The 19,458-nt window shown below is 43.9% G+C and overlaps 1 protein-coding gene across 2 annotated transcripts; it reads right to left on the bottom strand.

Moving 5' to 3' along the window:
• Nucleotides 1-317: 317 nt before the first annotated feature.
• Nucleotides 318-15,514, bottom strand: LOC110507489 (nesprin-2). 2 transcript variants are annotated; one of them, XM_021587510.2, is made up of 12 exons: nt 15,241-15,513; nt 7,041-7,351; nt 6,639-6,789; nt 6,305-6,487; nt 6,044-6,181; nt 5,605-5,799; nt 5,099-5,318; nt 4,806-4,906; nt 3,907-4,170; nt 2,398-2,550; nt 2,113-2,171; nt 318-1,662 (listed from the first exon to the last, which is right to left on the bottom strand). In XM_021587510.2, the coding sequence occupies exons 2-12, from the start codon at nt 7,316-7,318 to the stop codon at nt 1,437-1,439; spliced, it is 1,968 nt and encodes a 655-aa protein (XP_021443185.2). In that variant the 5' UTR covers nt 7,319-7,351; nt 15,241-15,513; the 3' UTR covers nt 318-1,436. The 2 variants fall into 2 exon arrangements, with proteins under 2 accessions (XP_021443185.2, XP_021443186.2); XM_021587511.2 differs by lacking the exon at nt 3,907-4,170 and having other exon boundaries at nt 15,241-15,514.
• Between the last annotated feature and the right edge of the window lie 3,944 nt (nt 15,515-19,458).

Genomic DNA, 19,458 nt, shown 5'->3' with positions numbered 1-19,458 from the left:
CACACACACCTACAAGCATAAGGCAGACATATTCCAACATTTTCAGATGAGCTGCATGTACCTCACATAATATTATGGAGTTTTGATCCATTCACTTCTTAAGACTGACATATATTTTTTTTTTTTTTTTTTTTTTACACCTTTATTTAACCAGGCAAGTCAGTTAAGAACAAATTCTTATTTTCAATGACGGCCTGGGAACAGTGGGTTAACTGCCTGTTCAGGGGCAGAACGACAGATTTGTACCTTGTCAGCTCGGGGGTTTGAACTCGCAACCTTCCGGTTACTAGTCCAACGCTCTAACCACTAGGCTACCCTGTGACATACGGATGAGATCCAGGATTGCATCCACTATGTCAAAAACATAGCCATAAACCATTACATAACACATACAGTATGTTTAGAGGCTTACACGGTCTTCACTGGCCTCAGATGAGTTGCCTTTTGCCTGATTGTTTTCCAGCTGGACCCCGTTGGCGTCGCAGCAGATGTAAAAGAAATTCATTGAGTATATACGAACGACCCACGCACATGCAAACAAGGTCTCACCCACAGCGGCAGCACAAAAGGAGTGCTAATTTATCCTAAGTGCATTAACCAGGTCACCTATCCCATTGACCTACAAATGGGTTATCTCTGCAAGTCGCCCTAGTAAATCCGAACTCGGGCATTCAGTATTATTCATTTGAGGAAACCCCATGTGAAATGGAGAGCTTGGGACTAACGATTACCTGCAAATAGATGATTCTGAGATAATTGGCTTCAAAGTTCCAAACCCTCAATGGTTTGAAAGGTGTCAGCAATGTTTGTCTGATATTCTTTTGAATTTAACAAGATTGGGGTGTTGAGTACTATATGGGTAGAGAACATTGAACAGAACAAGGCTTGATCAATAACTCAATTTGGACAAAAATGCAGATCGAACCAATAGTCCCAAGCTCTTGCAATATAGAGTGCAGAATAAATCGAAAGCTCTCTCTAGCTTTGACATAATAAATATTGATATACAGATCATTTCAAATGCCCAAAAGAGAATTGCTCAAAGTATTTGCTGTCATTAAGTCGTCCATATAGATTATAATCACCACATAAATAAGTTACAAATCCATCATGACAGACCAATCAACTAAAGTGCTACCCTGGCATAGTAAGACATTATGAATGCCATTAGAGAGCGTTATAAAATGAGGCCTATTAAGTCATGAGCTACTTCTGCCAGCAGGCTGGTGGAGGGATTCAGATAATAAATACCAAGGCCACATTTTTATTGGGCCTAATAGTTCTTAATTTCTCTCATTTCTCATACGGCCTCCTTGTTAATGCCTTACTCATGGTTTTGAAATGGAAAGGCTTTCTGGGACTGTCCCCCCTGAATAAGGTGTGTTCAGGGCTCACCACGGATTTAATGTGACCACCTTCTGGGACACTTTTGTCCCTCATGTTGGCGGGGGCCCGTTGACGTAGCTCAGGGCCAGTTGGAAGGTGCGGGCAAGGGAGTTGGAGCGGTGGCACTCTGGGTCCATGAAGAGTGTTGTGGGCCAGACCAGCAGGGCTAGGAACACAGCCAGCAGGATGACCAGGAACACTGGGCTCCTCAGAGTCTTTAGTGCCCCCAGGGGCCACGAGCTGCACTGGGTTTGTCTGTCAGGGCACTCATTTGGCCTAGAGGAGGAGGGAAATGGATAGAAGGAGCATGATAGAATTACAAAGTCTCAGCATCGTTGAAGTCAGGGGTTGTTATTGACCTTGGGGACTGGGAGTGTGTGCTGTTTTTAATGTCTATAAAATCACATGGAGTGAGATTTGCTATCATCTTCTAATTGGTATTGAGTGGAATATCAAATGTCACGACGGGTACTTGCAGTGTTGTAGTTATGAAAGTTAAGCCTATTTGAGTGTATCTACGTATAATAAGTAAAAACTATGATAGTACAGTAATATAAGTTTAACCAAAGCATTGAATATTAAAACATATAGGCTACGTTTACACAGGAAGACCAATGCTGATCTTTTGCACAATTATTGGCAAAAGATCTGATTGGTCAAAAGATCAGAATTGGTCTTCCTGTTTAAAGGCAGCCAAAATTTACACGTGAATACCACTTTACTCACAGTTGCTCACTATGGACCACCTCCCATGAGGCATTGCAGTGCAGCTCTTCCTCTGGAGACTGGCAGATAAACAGGGGAATCAACAGAGAGGGACTGTGTGTGTGTGTGTGTGTGTGCGCACACACACACACACACACACCCCCCCCGACAGGGGATGCATTCATTTTGGCCTCTGCTCTGTAGGCCTATACAACATTTTACAAGGCAGCTGGCAAAGGTTTTTACTTTTAGTGTGATCTGCATGCATACAACCTGCCATCTTCATAAATAATGTGATACTGTTACCTGTGGGTTTGATTGAAGTCTACAAGTCATCGTATCAGACTGGAGCTGGAGGTCACATGACTGTGAATTGCAGGCGGCCAAGCACAGCTTCTGGGCGTGTGTCTGAACAGCAATGTCCCCAAGACTGTGGCTTCCCTCAGAGCAACAAGCACACTGACACACAGCAACAGCAGTTTGGGTTACGGCACAGGCTAGACTCATTCTACATGCAGTGTTTCTATGCAACAAAGGCCAATTGTAAATGAAAAGAGACGTCGAGACGTGGTCCAATGAGGTTCCCGTGCACCCACCCCCCCACCCACCCCCCCCCCCCCTCCCCCTCTCTCTCATGGGACCAAACCACCAGCGCCTCTATCCACTCACTGGGTTCTGACGACCGCTCGTGGCCTATGGTGTGTCTTTATTCGCTCGTCTGCAATTACAACAGACATAAAAAAAAAATCCAGTTAACGCTAGAGCGTTCCGCCGTCCTTGTAAAGCTGCCAATTAAGCCACGAGCGCAAAGAAATTACAAGAACCCCTTTGAATTGGAAAAGTTTCCTCTGCAAGGTTTGAGGCTTTGCAGTGAAATCAGGCTTTCCATCAGCACAGCGATTCACTTTCTTATGGACGTGTCCCCCTCTGGCGAACAGAATGCTTTAGTCAGGCTGGGCTTCAGACAGCTTAATTAGAAAGTAAAAAGCACCCTCCACAAAAAAAAAACAGAAGGGAAATGTTCCTGGGCTGTTTCTGTTCTGGTGACACTTAAAACGTGGCCTCTGCTACACCGATATATTTATAAATCTCAATTTTATTGTTTTGTTTACGAGTGAGACGAGGTATAAGATACTCTTTGTAGGCGGTGACACTTCCAAAATAGTGGGCAATGAATTTAAAGCTGCATGCAATGACACAAAACACAAAAGTGTGGATGAGTCTATGGATATTCACTTTGGTCGTGATGCCACCGAATTCTCCATGCATTTCTGCAAATATTGAAAAGGAAAGTCGATTCCTAGAGCTCATCACAGTATAATTTGTATTTATTTTTTTATTTAAAAAAGTGAGCCTTTTCCACAAAGTTGGTCTGCATAGAACCAAACACCTTTGTGTGTATGTCTCACTATACATGCCCCTCTGGACCAATGCTGGTAAAGAGGAACATAAGCAGAATCTAATCAGTGTGGAAGGTCAGCAGTCTTGGAGGCTCCAAGGCACATCTTCTCAGCCGTTCCAGAAAGCTACACACACACGTGAAGATTCTCACGTGATGCAGTACGCCGCTCAATGAAGGCTACTGTTGCTAGCAGCTCATTCCTCCAACTTTACTCGTTTGACTGCAGAGGCTAAAATTTTTTGGGTGTGGGCAAAGTCAATGTCCTCAAAGGATCAGAGGGTTTCTGTCTAAGTCATTATTTCCACCAATTAACTGAGACGACAATGAATTCTAATTTGGAGGAGATATGGGTCAGAGGGGACACTAGATCAGTCTTAAAAAGGCAGAGGAGTTTTACTGGGTTTAAGGCATACCTTCCCAGTACTGTCGGTCTGGACAGCCTTGGAGTAGGCTCTGTGCTGTTGGACCGAAAGGACCCTAGTGGGGACGGTGTGGCCACGCGTCTGTCCCAGCCAAGCGCTGATGCGAGCAGGGTCAAAGGTCACAGGCTCCGGGGAGGGTCCATCGGGCGTGGAGGTCGTCCAGCGGCCAGAGAGTAGAGGTCTGTCATCTCTGACACTCTGGGTTGTGGGAGGTGAGAACACCTCTGGACCTGCATACTCAAACCTCTCCAGACTCTGGAAACACCAGCCACAAGTGAGGATAGATTGTGTAATTTTACCTGGAATGAACTAACACATTTCATTGAGGTTTTCTGCTTTAATATGCAAAATCCTCAGAGGCTTTGATGTCTTTATATTGCTGGCTTAATCAGATGCTAAAAATCAGTCCTACACTAATGTATCTTCCACTATTAATTCCAATGGGTTTTGGTTTGAGTTCAACAGCAGTGCAACACAATCAGCATTATATTAGTCTCACCAGCAAAACAAAACTTCTCCCTACTGACACCGATGATAATGGAAGTATTGGCTTTAGGGTTAACTAGAAACAGAGCACTAAGATTGCTTTCACTCTAACACACACACATTTTCCACCTCTCGCACACACACACACACACACACACACACAATAACTCCTTGTTAATCAAATTGAACAACAACATTGTGACTCATCATAATTTCAATGGATCATTTGTTTCACCCTGACAGGCGGCTGCACATACTTCAGTATACACCAAATTCTTTTGCCGGTTGAACATAAGTTTACATTCCTGATAATTTTGCAAAAACATGTTGACCTGCCTCTGAGCCTAAGGGAACAGTGGCCGAGCGAAGAGCCAGAATACAGATCAGTAGGAGGAGCTACTCACCATGTCCTCTGCTGCGCTGTTATTTAGATCAGACTGAGAGCCTATGGAGCTGAGGTAACTCTGCCTCTTCACACCATCTCTGGCCAATGGCTTCTCTCGACCTGTTTGAACGACACAAGCACACCTCAAATCTGGTGCCAAGCCTCACCGACGCACATCGGAAACAACGACAGCGTCAATCACTTAAAAATGTTCCAATGGTATCCCAATGTTTGAGGATAGAACATGTGGATTATTCTAGAAGCTTCATTAACTTTTAATTTTAATCCATTGTAAATTGTTTCATTGCCTACCTGTGTGGGCGCTGAAATATGACAAGTCAGCGTCGTATTGGGAGACGGGGCCCCCGATGTCGACGGAGGGGTCCCACTCCAGCACCATGTGGTCCAGGTTGGGGGGGTTCCGCTGGTCTGGGGCGCTGCTCTTCTCAAACACACCATCCTGCTCCAACAGGATCTCAGATGGACAGCCGGAGTCAGAGGCTTGAGTCAGTACCCAGTCATCCTCATACACCTGACATAGGGAGGAGGGAGCAAAGGAGGAGGTATAAGCGGAAGGTAATAACGATAAGGAAGCTATAAAAACACACTACTGGTAGAGTTGTTCTCGGTGTTTGGCCTGCAACAGCAGATCAGAGCCAAGAGAGAAATTGACATTTCACAACCCAAAAACCACCTCGCTTTTCTTCACTAGCTTCCTGTAAACCATATATGCCTTTCAGAACAGCGGACAGAAGCTTAGAAGAGCAGGGTCTTAGAGTGGCAGGTGCAGTTAAAGATACAGGTTAAGCAGACCATACCAGTCTCATGCTGAGCAGGCGTGTGTGCAGACGGCCCACTCCCTCAAATACTTGGGCACAGTAGAGCAGCAGCTCCTGCAGCCCCGCCTCGATGTCTTGGGCGTCCTCTGGCTCGCTCCTCTGGATTAGCGCCTCACCCCGCTCCAGGAGACAGTTCAGACGCCTCGCATTCTCCCCCACTGCCTCCTGGAAGGTCTGAGGTCACACACACACACACACACAGCACAGTCAAATCAGAGAGGAGACATTTACCAGGGGAGAGGCCTGGTACTGGCATCTGGTAGCAGCAAGTCAGGGACAGTTAATGGGAATTACAGATAAATTACCAGGTAAAGCAGACGCAAAATTATGTTAGGCACAAGTGAGGACCGCTGATTACGTAGTCAGATTACTTAGCTGGTCAGTCCTGTCCAGTACAGTCCCAGGCCATGTCCTTTACCTGCAGCTCCCGCATCTTGTCACAGGTGTCCCTTCCAGAGAAGTGTTCCACCTCGGTCAGCCTAAGGTCCATGTCAGCAAGCCACACAGCCATCTCCTCCCTCTGGCCCTCAAACTCCTCCCGCTGGGACACACGGTGCTGGGGGAGGTGCAGGAGAAGACAGGGTAGGAAAGAGAGCATGTGAAGCGGGGGGGAATTGGATGTAGCGCAAAAAATAAATGTCCCCTATATACACTGCCTTAGACATCTTGTGCCTTCTACCTTGAGTCTGCGGCAGACACTCTCAACGGTTCCGTGTAGGCGGTCCCAGCGCTGACCACAGTCCTTGGCCATGCCCAGCAGGCGTGACCGCATGGCCCCATCAAAGAGCCTGGTCAGGGTCCTGTTCCTAAGGGTCAGACTGTCCAGCTGCACTAACCGAGCCCCAGCCTGGGTCCTCAGGCTCTGGGAGGGGAGAGCACAACAACTGGGGGTTTAGATAGAGACTTGTTGTTCTGTCTGTTCTATTATACAGGTGAACAAAACAGTGCCGTAATAACACCACCAACATGGGGCTTTAGACGGCCATTAGACAGCCTGATCTGGTCACTTTTACCTCAAATTTCTTGAGCTCCTCCTTGGCAGTAACAAAGAGCACATTGGCAGATCTCGGGGAGTCGGCAGACTTCTCAGCCAATTGGAGCCAGTCGCCGAGAGAGGAGCACTCCTTCATGAACTCATGCCATAGCACCCATTTTCTTTCCAGCCTTTGTGAGATAAAAACAAAGGCCAGACTGGTAAACAGAAAAGCACATTGATTAGGGTAGTATGGTTCACTGCTAGGAGAGACTGCAGAATCACCCCGTAGATCAATATAATCTACTATCCATTAATTAACTGTCCACGTTAATTAGGTCTTAATCCTTCAAGTCAGCAAATACACATGAGAAAACCCCATAGGGGATGAGAAAACAAATGTGTTGAGTTAAGAAAGGGGACTTTTCTGATACACACTTACTGGACACATCCATCCAGAGACAGGCTTCCATCTTGGATCAAGCAGCTTCCCAGTGGCAGACAGTCTTGGGGCTCCTCACCGATATCTAGAAGAGGAAGGAAATGGGACTCAGAAAGTAGGGGCTCAGTGTGCTCTAGGATCAGGTCCAATCCCAAGGGGCTGTTCACAGACTGGGTAGCGACTCGACGTTCATCCTCCTCCGACATTATGTCACTTCCAATGCTGCAGGGACAATGGTGTCCATGACTACCAGCTGGGAGTTGCACCTCCACATGCATCTTGGGCTCCACCTGTCACCTGGGCAGCTCCACCTGTTTGGGGTGGGAAAGTGTCGCTGCATTACAACACTCCGAAATGAGGGAACAATCACAACACATATACCCAATGCAATTAATTTGAAAGCATTTTTCACACGAACGTGTAACAATGTCTATAGTATGTTATCAGATGGAACCTACATGCTTTCAATGCACTCCGTAAAAAGGTGCGATCTTTGAAGAAACTATAAATCAAGGGTTGGATGTCTTGGAGCACTGTGTTGGGTGAGCACCTGAGTTAACCCATCCGGGTTATTCATAGAAGTAATTACAAACAGAGTTCTGAATGACTACCCAGGAATTGAGAGAGACAGCGTAGATGGTGCGTAGCTGAATGCCTCTCCCAAAGTGTGGCAACTACCCGAATGGTCAAGAAGTAATTTTCTGGGCCATCTAATCGTTTTGTAGTAGCAATCCCTCTTATGAATTATGACTCAGCAGTCCCACACTTCAGACCATTCTAAAAAAGGGGTTAGGAGCTGAAAACAGAGGACGTTTTCACATTACAGACTGTTGGTTAGGAAACTAAAAACAGTAAAAGAGTAGTCTTTCAGTCCCGTCGATGTTGACATTAACCATTTCTGCCTGCCTCTAGAAAATAATACAACAAAAGATGAGGGTGTGTAATTAAACCAGTCTGAAACATGCACTTGTCTGGTCAGTGCATAGGAGATGTTGTACCCACCGTGACTATTAAAACCTACCCAGAAACCGTGGATGGATGGTGGCATTCATGCAAAACTGAAAGCGTGAGCCACCGCATTTAACCATGGAAATGTGACTGGGATTATGGCAGAATACAAACAGTGTAGTTATTCTCTCCGCAAGGCAATCGAACAAGTGAAATGTCAGCAGAAAAGTGGAGTCGCAATTCAATGTATGTGGCAGGGTTTACAAACAAAAACCAGCCACGTCACGGACACCAACGTCTTGCTTACAGACAAACTAAACACCTTCTTTGCCAGCTTTGAGGAAAATACAGTGCCACCGACGCGGCCCGCTACCAAGGACTCTGGTCTCTCCTCTGTGGCCGACGGACATGCTTCAATATGGCCGCCACTGTTCCGCAACCCAAAAAGGCAAGAGAACTAAAGGACTATCATGCACTTCTGTCATCATGAAGTGCTGAGTCTAGTTAAGGATCAGATCACCTCTACCTTACCTGACACCCGAGACCCGCTTCATTTTGCTTACCGCCCCAATAGATCCAGACGATGCAATCGCACTGCACACTCCTCTACCCCATCTGGACAAGAGGAATACCTATGTAAGAATGCTGTTCATTGACTATAGCTCAGAATTTAACACCATAGTAACCTCCAAGCTCATCATTAAGCTAGAGGCCCTGGGTCTCAACCCTGCCCTGTGCAATTGGGTCTTGGACTTCCTGACAGGCCGCCCCCAAGTGGTGACTGTAGGAAACACATCCACTTCACTGATCCTTAACACTGGGGCCCCACAAGGGTGCGTGCTCAGCCCGTTCCTGTACTCCCTGTTCACCCATGACAGCGTGGCCATACACGCCTCCAACTCAAACATCAAGTTTGCAGACGACAACAGTTGTAGGCCTGATTACCAACAACGAGAGCCTACAGGGAGGTGGTGAGGGCACTGAGTATAGTGTCTGCAAACCAACCTCAATGTCAACAAAACATTGGAGATGATCGTGGACCTCATGAAACAGCAGAGGGAGCACCCACCTATCCACATCGACAGGACAGCAGTGGAGAAGGTGGAGAGTTAAGTTCCTCGGCGTACATATCACGGACAAACTCAAATGGTCCACCCACAGACAGTGTGGTGAAGAAGGCGCAATAGCGCCTCTTCAACCTCAGGAGTCTGAAGAAATGTTGCTTGTCACCTAAAACTTTTACAGATGCACAATTGAGAGCATCCTGTCGGGCTGCATCACCGCCTGGTACAGCAACTGCACCGCCCACAAGCGCAAGGCTCTCCAGAGGGTGGCGCGGTCTACACAACGCATCACGGGGGGCAAACTACCTGCCCTCCAGGACCCCTACAACACCCGATGTCACAGGTAGGCCAAAAAGATCAAAGACAACAACCACCCGAGCCACTGCCTGTTCACCCCGCTATCATCCAGAAGTTGAGGTCAGTACAGGTGCATCAAAGCTGAGACCGAGAACCTGAAAAACAGCTTCTATCTCAAGGCCATCAGACTGTTAAACAGCCATCACTAACACAGAGGCTTGCTGCCAACATACAGACTTGAAATCATTGGCCACTTTAATAAATGGATCACTAGTCATTTTAATAATGTTTACATATCTTGCATTACTCATGTCATATGTATATACACACTGAATTTTAGATAATCTTGCCTATCCTTTACTTAGATGTGTGTGTATTAAGTAGTTGTGTAATTGTTAGATTACATGTTAGATATTGCTGCACTGTCGGAACTAGAAGAACAAGCATTTCACTACACTCGTAATAACATCTGCATGTGACCAATAACATTTGATTAGATTCATGCAGACCGGTCTGTTTAATCCTGGTTGTAGGCCCGGTCTGTTTAATCCTGGTTGTAGGCCCGGTCTGTTTAATCCTGGTTGTAGGCCCGGGCTGTTTAATCCTGGTTTTGTCTGTCATCTCTACAGTATAGTAAAGTATAATAGTTTCTCTTCCCTTCTTTCTCTCGCTTTTATTCAGTGATTGATGGCACATTGGGCAGCAGCCTGTGAGAACGTTTCAGAGTGGGCACAGGTTTCTGAGGCTGTCAGATCTTTAAATCGTGAATTATAAAACAGAAAAGATTGGCAAAAAGACTAACATTTATCTAAATACCATTTAGAGCAGTGATATTCAAAGTCGGGGTCGTGACCCCTAGTAGCATCACGGGGGAACTTCAGTGGCGTTACCAAAAACAAAACCTTACGAGTACAGATCATTGTATGGGACAACAAAATGTTTTTGAGAAAGATAATTGTATTTATTGGTTTCTTTCATTTTGATGTAATGAATTGATGGTCATTTGTTGATGTAAAAATGTAAATTTGTCATTCAATTTTGGGTGGGGTCGCAAATAATTATTGGGAGAAAAATATGGGCTCCCTGCGAGAAAAAAAAAACATTTGAATACCACAGATTTAAAAATGTATTTTTTGCATTCATTAGCTACGGAGGATACTTTTTGATGCAGTCTTCTCATTGTCATTCATAACTAATTTCCATGTTGCCATGCTTCAGGGCAGAAGGCATGTTGCCATGTGAAAGGAATGACAGCTCCTTCCAGGGGAAGTAGAACAGTGTGGAGGATGTTTCCAACACACATCACTGGCAATCTGCAATCCCACTTGTGAGAGTCCATCGACCCAACTGTCTAAACTTAGTATTCCTTTCAGATCCTCTTGAGGAACAGTCAGGATTGCAGAAGTTCTTTAGTCAGTGCAGAGATTTCACTATCAAGTTTGAACTCTTGGCAAACTTCTTACGTGGTTCTCAGTTTGTTCATTTGTGTGGCACAAAGACGTGAGAAACTCTCCATTTGAGCCAACCTGTCAGACAGTGACATGCCCACAACTAATGACTAAACTGAAGTCCATAGGTCACAGAGACTGCCAGGAAAAACGTTATGTAGGGCAGATGTGAGACCAGGCTGTCGGTGGAGTCTGAACTACTATCATGTGCGATACAGTTATGGACAACATCAATAAAAATGGAAAGGGATGATTATATGACCCAAAAGTAAATATTGCTTATCTTACGGTGACATGAAACAGGGAACACAAGGTTCACATGGTTACCACTGCGTTATGCCAACCCAATCTGCTCACATTACTAGTGTTGTCAATCAAAATGTCCCATAAACAACTTGCTTGAGATGCCCTGGAGACTTAACACTTCACAACAAATTACCACAGGACTGTTCTTTTCCATGACAGCCATTTTTTTTATGCAGTTAAATAGAAATCCAGATTGTGGAAGTAGCCTGTAGGCTCTTTAAGAATTCCCTCAGCCTTGGAGGCCGATAAACCACTTCTTCACACTTGTGTCCGGAAGAGTTAAGTGGGCACCACTGTTTCCCTGGTATAAAAAAAAGCCAAATAGATTTCCCCCGGAACATTACCAGGGAAAAGAGGTTAATCCGCGGAGTCAGTCTGCTATTCAGTCTTTGACAGAAAGTATCAACTGTCATTTGCCTAAACATTGACTCAACCTTCAGGTCACGTACTGCTGGCTACATGTTCTTATTGGGACAGTGTTCGGGGACAATAATTAATTGGCAATTGCATCCCTTTAGCCGTCTGACTTGTGGTGGACACAAAGTTTATAAGCAGCTGGGACAGGTCGTTCTTTGTCCGGGTGTGTGAAGGCAGCTCCTCTCCTCTTCTAATGGTGAAAAAAACCCACAAAAAAAAAACAGCTATTGGTATGCAGGTCCTATGCCCGGAGGAGAGGCTCAGGGCTGAACAGACCGAGGCACCACACTGCTGCATGAATCACATTTATCTGCCTGGATACTAGTAGATGGGCTCTACATCACCACCAGTGACCACGTAGTTAGTCTTTCTCAACAAAACTTAACTTTGACTTCAGCACTTTTTAGTCCATGCCAACTAGTTCAGTACTTCAACAACACTCGGAGGGCGAATGCAGTTCAGTCGAAAGGACTAGGCACAGCAGGCAAAATTAAACAAATAACAAGTACGGAGCCATTGGAAACATTACATACTATTTGTGAAAAGTGACAACTGTGCACGTCACCATAGCTGAAATAATGACATCTTAACAAAACACCTTGATCTGTTCTCATCCCAACAGTTAGCATGCCTTTCGACACGTTTACAGTGCCCGTCTCTTTTGCAGCGCCCGTCTCTTTTGCAGCATGTCCGACCACTCCCTTCTGTGCCATACCACGGGCAGAGTGAGGAGGAGCAGCCGTGGGGGACATCCAGTGGGACAGCCAGTGAGTAGCAGAGAAAATGGAGCGCAGCGTCACGTCTTCAACTGCTCCCAACCCATCCCCCTCAAACTCACTCCCCTCACCCCAATGGCCCAGAGACTGCGGCCATTGTCTCGGTAGCACAAAAGACTCAAAGTGAACAAATGCGCCTTTCTGCTGTCCGGATGGAGTGCGGAAGACAGGCCTGGGACACCTGATCTATCCCTCCATCTGCACAGAGAAAGAGGCAGCCAGGGAGAGAAACTCACCGTTAGTCATCCCCGAAACTGATCCAAGATCAGAACACTTAACACAGTCAGTTGCGGGAGAGGAAAGGAGCAGGTCCAGAGGAGAGATCTGGTGACCCTCAAACTTTTTCACCCTCCAACTAAGTCTCTGCATTAATTGAGTGAGAACGAGAAAGAAAATGGCAGAGACAAAATGGAGGGCGAAGCAGAATGAGAAAGGAGAGAAACAGCGATTGAAAGAGAGGGACAGATAGGAGAAAGGATGATAGAGTGAGTGAGTTGTGTACTGTAGTACCGAGACTGTAGTATTCAGCCCTCAGTGACTGAAAGACAAATATTAGTTTGTAACTACTGCACTCTAATAGAAAAGTGGTTAAACATCAAATAGACTACAAAAGCTCTCTCATATTTCATAGGCTGCTAGAATTACTGAGCCTTCCCTACTAATATTTACTAAAAAGGTGCGTTTGGAAGCAATGCTACGTTGGTTAAACCCGACCCCATGTTTCCAACAGCAATACCTCAGTCTTTAGATTAAGTCTCTGTATAAAAATGCCTAAAGTATGTGATGAGTACAAAACAACAAAGACCCAAAACAGAGAAATTACGTGAACACAATGGAACAAGAGGCCTGGCCGGGAACAGGAAGAGATTGTGTGGTCAAGTACACTTTAGGTTACACAGATTATGTTTGGTGTCAGATAAAATCTCTTTTAATGAGGGCTGTATCTAATGTTGTGCTTGATCAGGCATGGGAAACTGGTGCTCTGGATATCATAGCTATACTATCGCTAAGAGGAGGGAGAGGGAATAACCCAAGTCACACAAGAGCCCAGGACTGAAGAGTACAATATTTATTTTTATTAATATTTTTTTTTTTTTGGGGGGGGGGGGGGGGGGGGGGGGGGTCATCTTTCTCCAAATGCAGAGCACATTCCTCCATCATTGACCATCATGCAGCCACACACAATGCCGTATAGGATAAGGGAATGTAACAATTCTTAGAGGGCTAGAGCACTCAATTAGACTCAGTGGTTCGCAATGTTCCTTGTGTCCTACAATTCATTTATTAGACATCAGGGGAAATTAACAGACCGAAATGTGTTTTGCTAAATAACTAAAAGAGCAAGCTTATGAATGCAACGGAAATTGACTGGAATGAAAGCCAAAAAAAAAAAAAAAAACCTTTCTGGAAACAATTTAGAGGCCTGCGATGGACATCTGCAAGAGGGGCATAGACGGACAGATAGAGACTTAATCAAAATGGATGTCTGGACGGAAACCAAAATAAATCACAACACTTTAGAGTCCCTGTTAAACAATACCGTTTTGGTTATAGGAGAGCAGCAGGTAAATGAAACCGACCCCGAATCCAGTTCAGAAATCTTTTATCTGTTTATTTACCCTCTCAGCTCCACGTAGGGAGCTTGGAGAGACACTCTACTGCCAGATGCTATTCTTGAGGAGCTGAGCCCCTGAAGAGGGGACATTTTGTGACCACGATTAAGAGATCTGTAACCTTCAATGATGAGAGGGTATCATATCAATACCGAAATGAGAAAGGCCTGCAATTCTCCTTCTGATTAATGTCCTTACACCCTTTACCTCTAGGTCAGGGATAGTAAATTAAATAGCTATCTAAGATATCCTGATAGACATCTGCTCACAAAATCATGAGTTGGGTTTCACCGTTTCACAGACAGCACCGTTGTCAGCTTTCTGGTCCAGGGCCTGGCACTTGTCTGAGGGATTCAGTAGTTAATTAGCCGACACCAATTTCTTCAGGTCAAGCACTGCTCAAAGGAGCAGAATCATTTTTATTTAATTGCTGGTCACTAATGAAAAAAGGACTGTCAAAGGGCTGTGAAGATACACGGTTATTCCCATTAGGCCTATACAAACTTGCTTTATTCACTGGCATTACAAGGTTTAGACATCGGCCCGCAAGCGATGTGCAATTTGTTGTGTAAAAGTACTCTACCTTTTTTTCTTTCACCTTTATTTAACCAGGTAGGCCAGTTGAGAACAAGTTCTCATTTTCAACTGCGACCTGGCCAAGATAAAGCAAAGCAGTGCGACACAAACAGAGTTACACATGGGATAAACAAACGTAGTCAATAACACAATAGAAAAAACCTACATACAGTGTGAGGAAATGAGGTAAGATTAGGGAGGTAAGGCAATAACTAGACTATAGTGGCAAAATAATTACAATTTAGCAACTAAACACTGGAGTGATAGACCTTGTGAAAAAGAGCACAATTTTCAGTGAAAATTAGATGGCTGAGGAGTATTTGGTTCCACTAAGAGTTGTAGGTCCAGCAGTAAGGTTATTGATGCCACATCCTCAAAAAGTAATAACCTCAAGGCATGACAGGGAATTCACTTGTAAAAATGAGTCATGCATACTGTAGTTTCATAGTACAGCAGCCAGACATTAACTGGTTCCTTGTGAAAACAATTTCAGTGGAAATTACACTTTAGGCCTACATGTTAGTACTACCTGAGATAAACACCATTCCTGCCTGCTCTTGGAATTTGTAATAACATTGACGAAACTCGAATGTTGTTAATGACCCACTTTGTCTCTCGCCAAACAAAAAGTGAATGAAATAACATGTTATAATTGTACATTTTAATAGACCTACCCGAACGTTTAAACTATGCTGACGTCAACAAAAAAAAAATCACCAATAGCATTGAGACAGTGAAACAAACGGGCAACTTACGATTCTATTTCGTCTGGATTCACAGGTAGAATTCATACAGCTGGGAGGTCTTGACACTTGGAAGCCCCATTTCGCTTAACGCCTAAATGTGACAAACACCTATTCGAAAATGCGGAGGGACGTTTGTGCACACTTAAACAAACAACCATAGGATGACATTTGTGAAGTTGATCTGCTTTCTCTTGTAGATGTAACCACTATCGAATGAGCACGCCGGCGTTATGAATGTGGCAGGTAACTTGACCTGTCACAGGTAGTTTGAAACCACACCCCTCGCGTTCTACTCACCTGCATTTAACTTCCGCCTACCTGCATGTGTCCCAGACAAAAATAGGATCTATCAAAAAATGTTGCCTTATCCATTCTTTCATAACTGAAAAATACAGTGGACAATTCAATTGAAGTTTCTCTTATAGATTTATTTTTTTAACTCAAAAGGTTAAACTGTGATACAAAAAATATATGATTCAAAGACAGATGTCTGGATCATTTTAAATAAATGCAAACGTTTACATGTATTATACAGGCCATGTGCACAGCTCTTCTAGCCCTTATATGTAATTATTCAAATGAAGGCATACTGTAGGCCAGTTACATAAGGATGGTATAAAAAGAGGTTGAAGTGGCTTGTATAAGATTTTAATTCTAAATTGCAAACATTTTATACTCATATGAGTATAACTTAACTGACTTGCCTAGTTAAATAAAGGTTCAATACAAAAATGAGTATATTATAATTTTCACCCCAGTTGTCTTGAACACAGAGAATATCTTGGTAAATCTAGTTGGCTCAGGCCTCCAGAAATAGTGGAGTGACTAGCATAAAGATGTGACTCATAACCCCCATGATTTACAGTAGATCCTGTGGTTTTAGGGGACAGTGAAATAAGATAGAATTGATACAGATTCAGGGTGCATTGTAATTGTATTTGTGTCATTAGAGAAGGCACAGCTGATTAACTCACACTGTACTAATAGGTAGCCAACACCCCCCCCCCCCCCCCCCCCCCCCCCCCCCCCCCCCCCAAGGAGTCCCTTTGTTGTTGATTACAGTGAAACAAAGGAGGGGCATCGGCAAGGCAAACATTCCCCTCACTGTAGTCACATATACAGGCTACAGAGCCTCAGTGTGGGGCATGAACACAGCATGCCAGAGAGATTGATTGTGATGTCTTTATTCTTTTGAAACTTCTGCGACTGTAATGTTTACTGTTAATTGTCATTGTTTATTTCACTTTTGTATATTATCTACCTCACTTGCTTAAGCCCCTTGAATTGAATTGAGAGAGACAGACAGATTCAGGCTTTTACATTGATTGCTTCACTCTCTCAGCTCATGTCTTAGAGGAGGGCTCAGTCAGACGGTTTTCGTTGGTGCTTCAGTAGAAACAGGGGGAGTGAGTGAGAGAGATAGAGATTATATGCTTACCGCGTTCCCACTCTCCAACCGAATCTAACGCCAAATCTCTTTTTAACAAGGGGAGAGGGGAGATGGGGGAGGGGCAAGGCATGCGAGATAACTCACTGAGCACTTCTGAATGGATTACCCAATCGGCTAATTATGACAAAAAACACTGTAAATATACATCAGAGTGGTTTTACTCTCCATGCTCTCTCTCTCTCTCTGTTTTAATTATGCTATGGAGTGGGAAGGGGGCTTACCAATTGGCCTTTCCGGAGAAACAAAAGAGAAGAGCCACTGGTGAGGAGGCCACACGCTTCCTTTAGACAGAGTGCAGGGAGGAAGTTCATCATCAGAGCTCCACAGAGAGAATGAGATGGCATCTCAGTAGTCAATACAGAAGACGATGACAGCCCTCACTGGACGGTGTGCGTTAACTCTTTTTTTTCTACCTGATTTGAGACACAAGGAAGGAACCTAGTTTGAATGGTCTTCTGTGGCCAACTTAATTCATTCCATTGAGATATGTAATATACAGTTAGTACTATAAAGTGGACACGGTTGTGAGCAAGGTAGGCAGTCAATGGCAGAGTAGGTGGGATAGTCGTTTAGCGAGGCATGCCGAGTGCAGAGGTCTGACAGGGTTCACAGCAGCATCAGCAGGAAGGCGACTCAAACAGCGGATCCCTTCCATTTATGGAGAGCCCTTCCAGGAGACACAGCCTTTAATAAAAGCCACATCTAATGGACAAAATGTCCGTCCCTGGTCTGGCCTATTAACCTAGAATGAAATGGTGCCCCTATTCTGTTGATGTTTATGCTGATTGGTCCCTCCAATGTAATTCACAGCCTTCTTTTTTGTTACTGACTTGTCTACTGCCTTTGTTAGACTTAGCACATCTATAGGAGTTCTCTAAAGCATGGAATGTTATGTAATGGCTGTGGATGGTATTATAATTTTGGGGCATGTGTATTGCCTACTACTGCCCATAGCCTGAACTACACTAGACAGACAGTAGGTAGGAACATTGAATCCTTTGATCAGCAAGATCATTATGTAAGTGGGCTGGCAAATTGAGCTACTTTCCCATGCATACTTGATGCGATACTCACATAATATTCACATTCCCTGTATGGTGACGAATTGAAGATAAATTATGATTAAGTGATTGCCATTGATTTGTAGAGCTAAAACATGAGAAGAATACTATCATTTCGAGCCATTGCCTATCTATTACTGGCGTGAGACACAATTTACAGTGTGTAAGCGATTGTTCAGGCATTAAGATTGTTTTTAAGATGCCAGTTTAACAAGTCACATCATCACGATAACCCCAAGAGGATATCATTTCCACAAATTAAACCTAGTAATAAACACTGTGAAAAAAAAAACATCTCTTTAACATGAACCCTCCCTCCCCATTTTAGAGTGTCTTACTCCCATTGGGAAAAAGCTGCAGTTGTCAGCTCAGGTCTTCATCTCAACCAAGAGTAAATATTTTAGCGTTACACTTAGCGGGAGCAAGGCAAGTAGAAGCCTTGGTTAGCATCCTAGCTGATTGAATCTTAGAGGAGTCAATGATTAAAAAAAAAAAAAACATTCCAATGTTGTGCTTTGTCAGGGAGGAATGCTTACGCTGACCAAAGATGTCTCTTAATTTGCCACGCAAACAGACATTATGTATGACTGAATGATTGGTGCAGAGGACATAATATCTCATCGGGAAAGAAGACTCCCTGTATTTTGATTATTCAGTTTAACGAGATTGGCCCTGATGGTAACATATTGTGCAATATGCACATTTTATTTCTGTATTTCACGTAGGTTAACTTTATGAGAATTAGGTCATTTCTGGGTTAAAGCCCAAAACTCTAGAATAGTCAACTCTCAGTGTGTGCAGACAGGGAAGCTGAGTGATGACTTGAGTCTTGTTAAGTGAATGCTTGTCCAAATCATTCACAGCAGGCAGAGGAAGTCAGGTGAAGTAAATTGACATTGAAGGGTAATATTTTGTCAGAGGTTGTACCTTCAAACGAGGGTACTCGGTAGTAATAATGAATCCGTGTAGCAAAGGCCCGGCATGCTTTCTCCTGTCTGATTGTGTTTGTGCAATGACGTCTGGTTTCACATGCAAGGAAGTCATATGCTTTTCTTTGGCAGCATGCGCAATGTTACATACTGCAATTGTCAAGACAATGTAACCACATAAATTACTACGTTAACCATAGAATCCCATTCATTAAACATTCAACTGCCACTGGGAGACAGATCACTCCATTCGAAATGTCGTTTTTTATACATACGCTCCCATTTAGAGTTCATTGTTTACATATAGTTTAACATCAAAGAGCCAGCTATGGTTTGGTTTCTTATCTTCTTCATTGATGACCATATGAGTTTCTTTACATTGACGATCAGTACTGTCAACATTCATTTTGCAAGTCTAACACGCCTGAGATGACACCTCTTTTATCTAAAACATGGATTTACATATAACCTACACAGATCATATGCCATCTAAACATCATATGGACACTTGTGTCATAACTGAGTTCTAACAGACACATCTTTCTTTGAACATAAACAACCCTTTGGTCAAAGGTCTGAATGGTCATAAATAATGTATTCCTAACGATACAGTATGATTTTAAAACAAATTTCTCAAATATTATTGATATTCCTATATAGTATCCCCTCATGATTGAGGATGCCCTGCCTCCTATGTACAAAAAAACGGATCGTATGTTAGTCTATTGGACAGATATGAATAGCGTACATAAAAAACTAATAGAAACGTTAACCTATACTCGGTTAT

This window comes from Oncorhynchus mykiss, chromosome 27, assembly GCF_013265735.2.
Source record: "Oncorhynchus mykiss isolate Arlee chromosome 27, USDA_OmykA_1.1, whole genome shotgun sequence".
NCBI lineage: Eukaryota > Metazoa > Chordata > Actinopteri > Salmoniformes > Salmonidae > Oncorhynchus > Oncorhynchus mykiss.
This window is presented reverse-complemented; position numbering and strand designations above follow the sequence as displayed.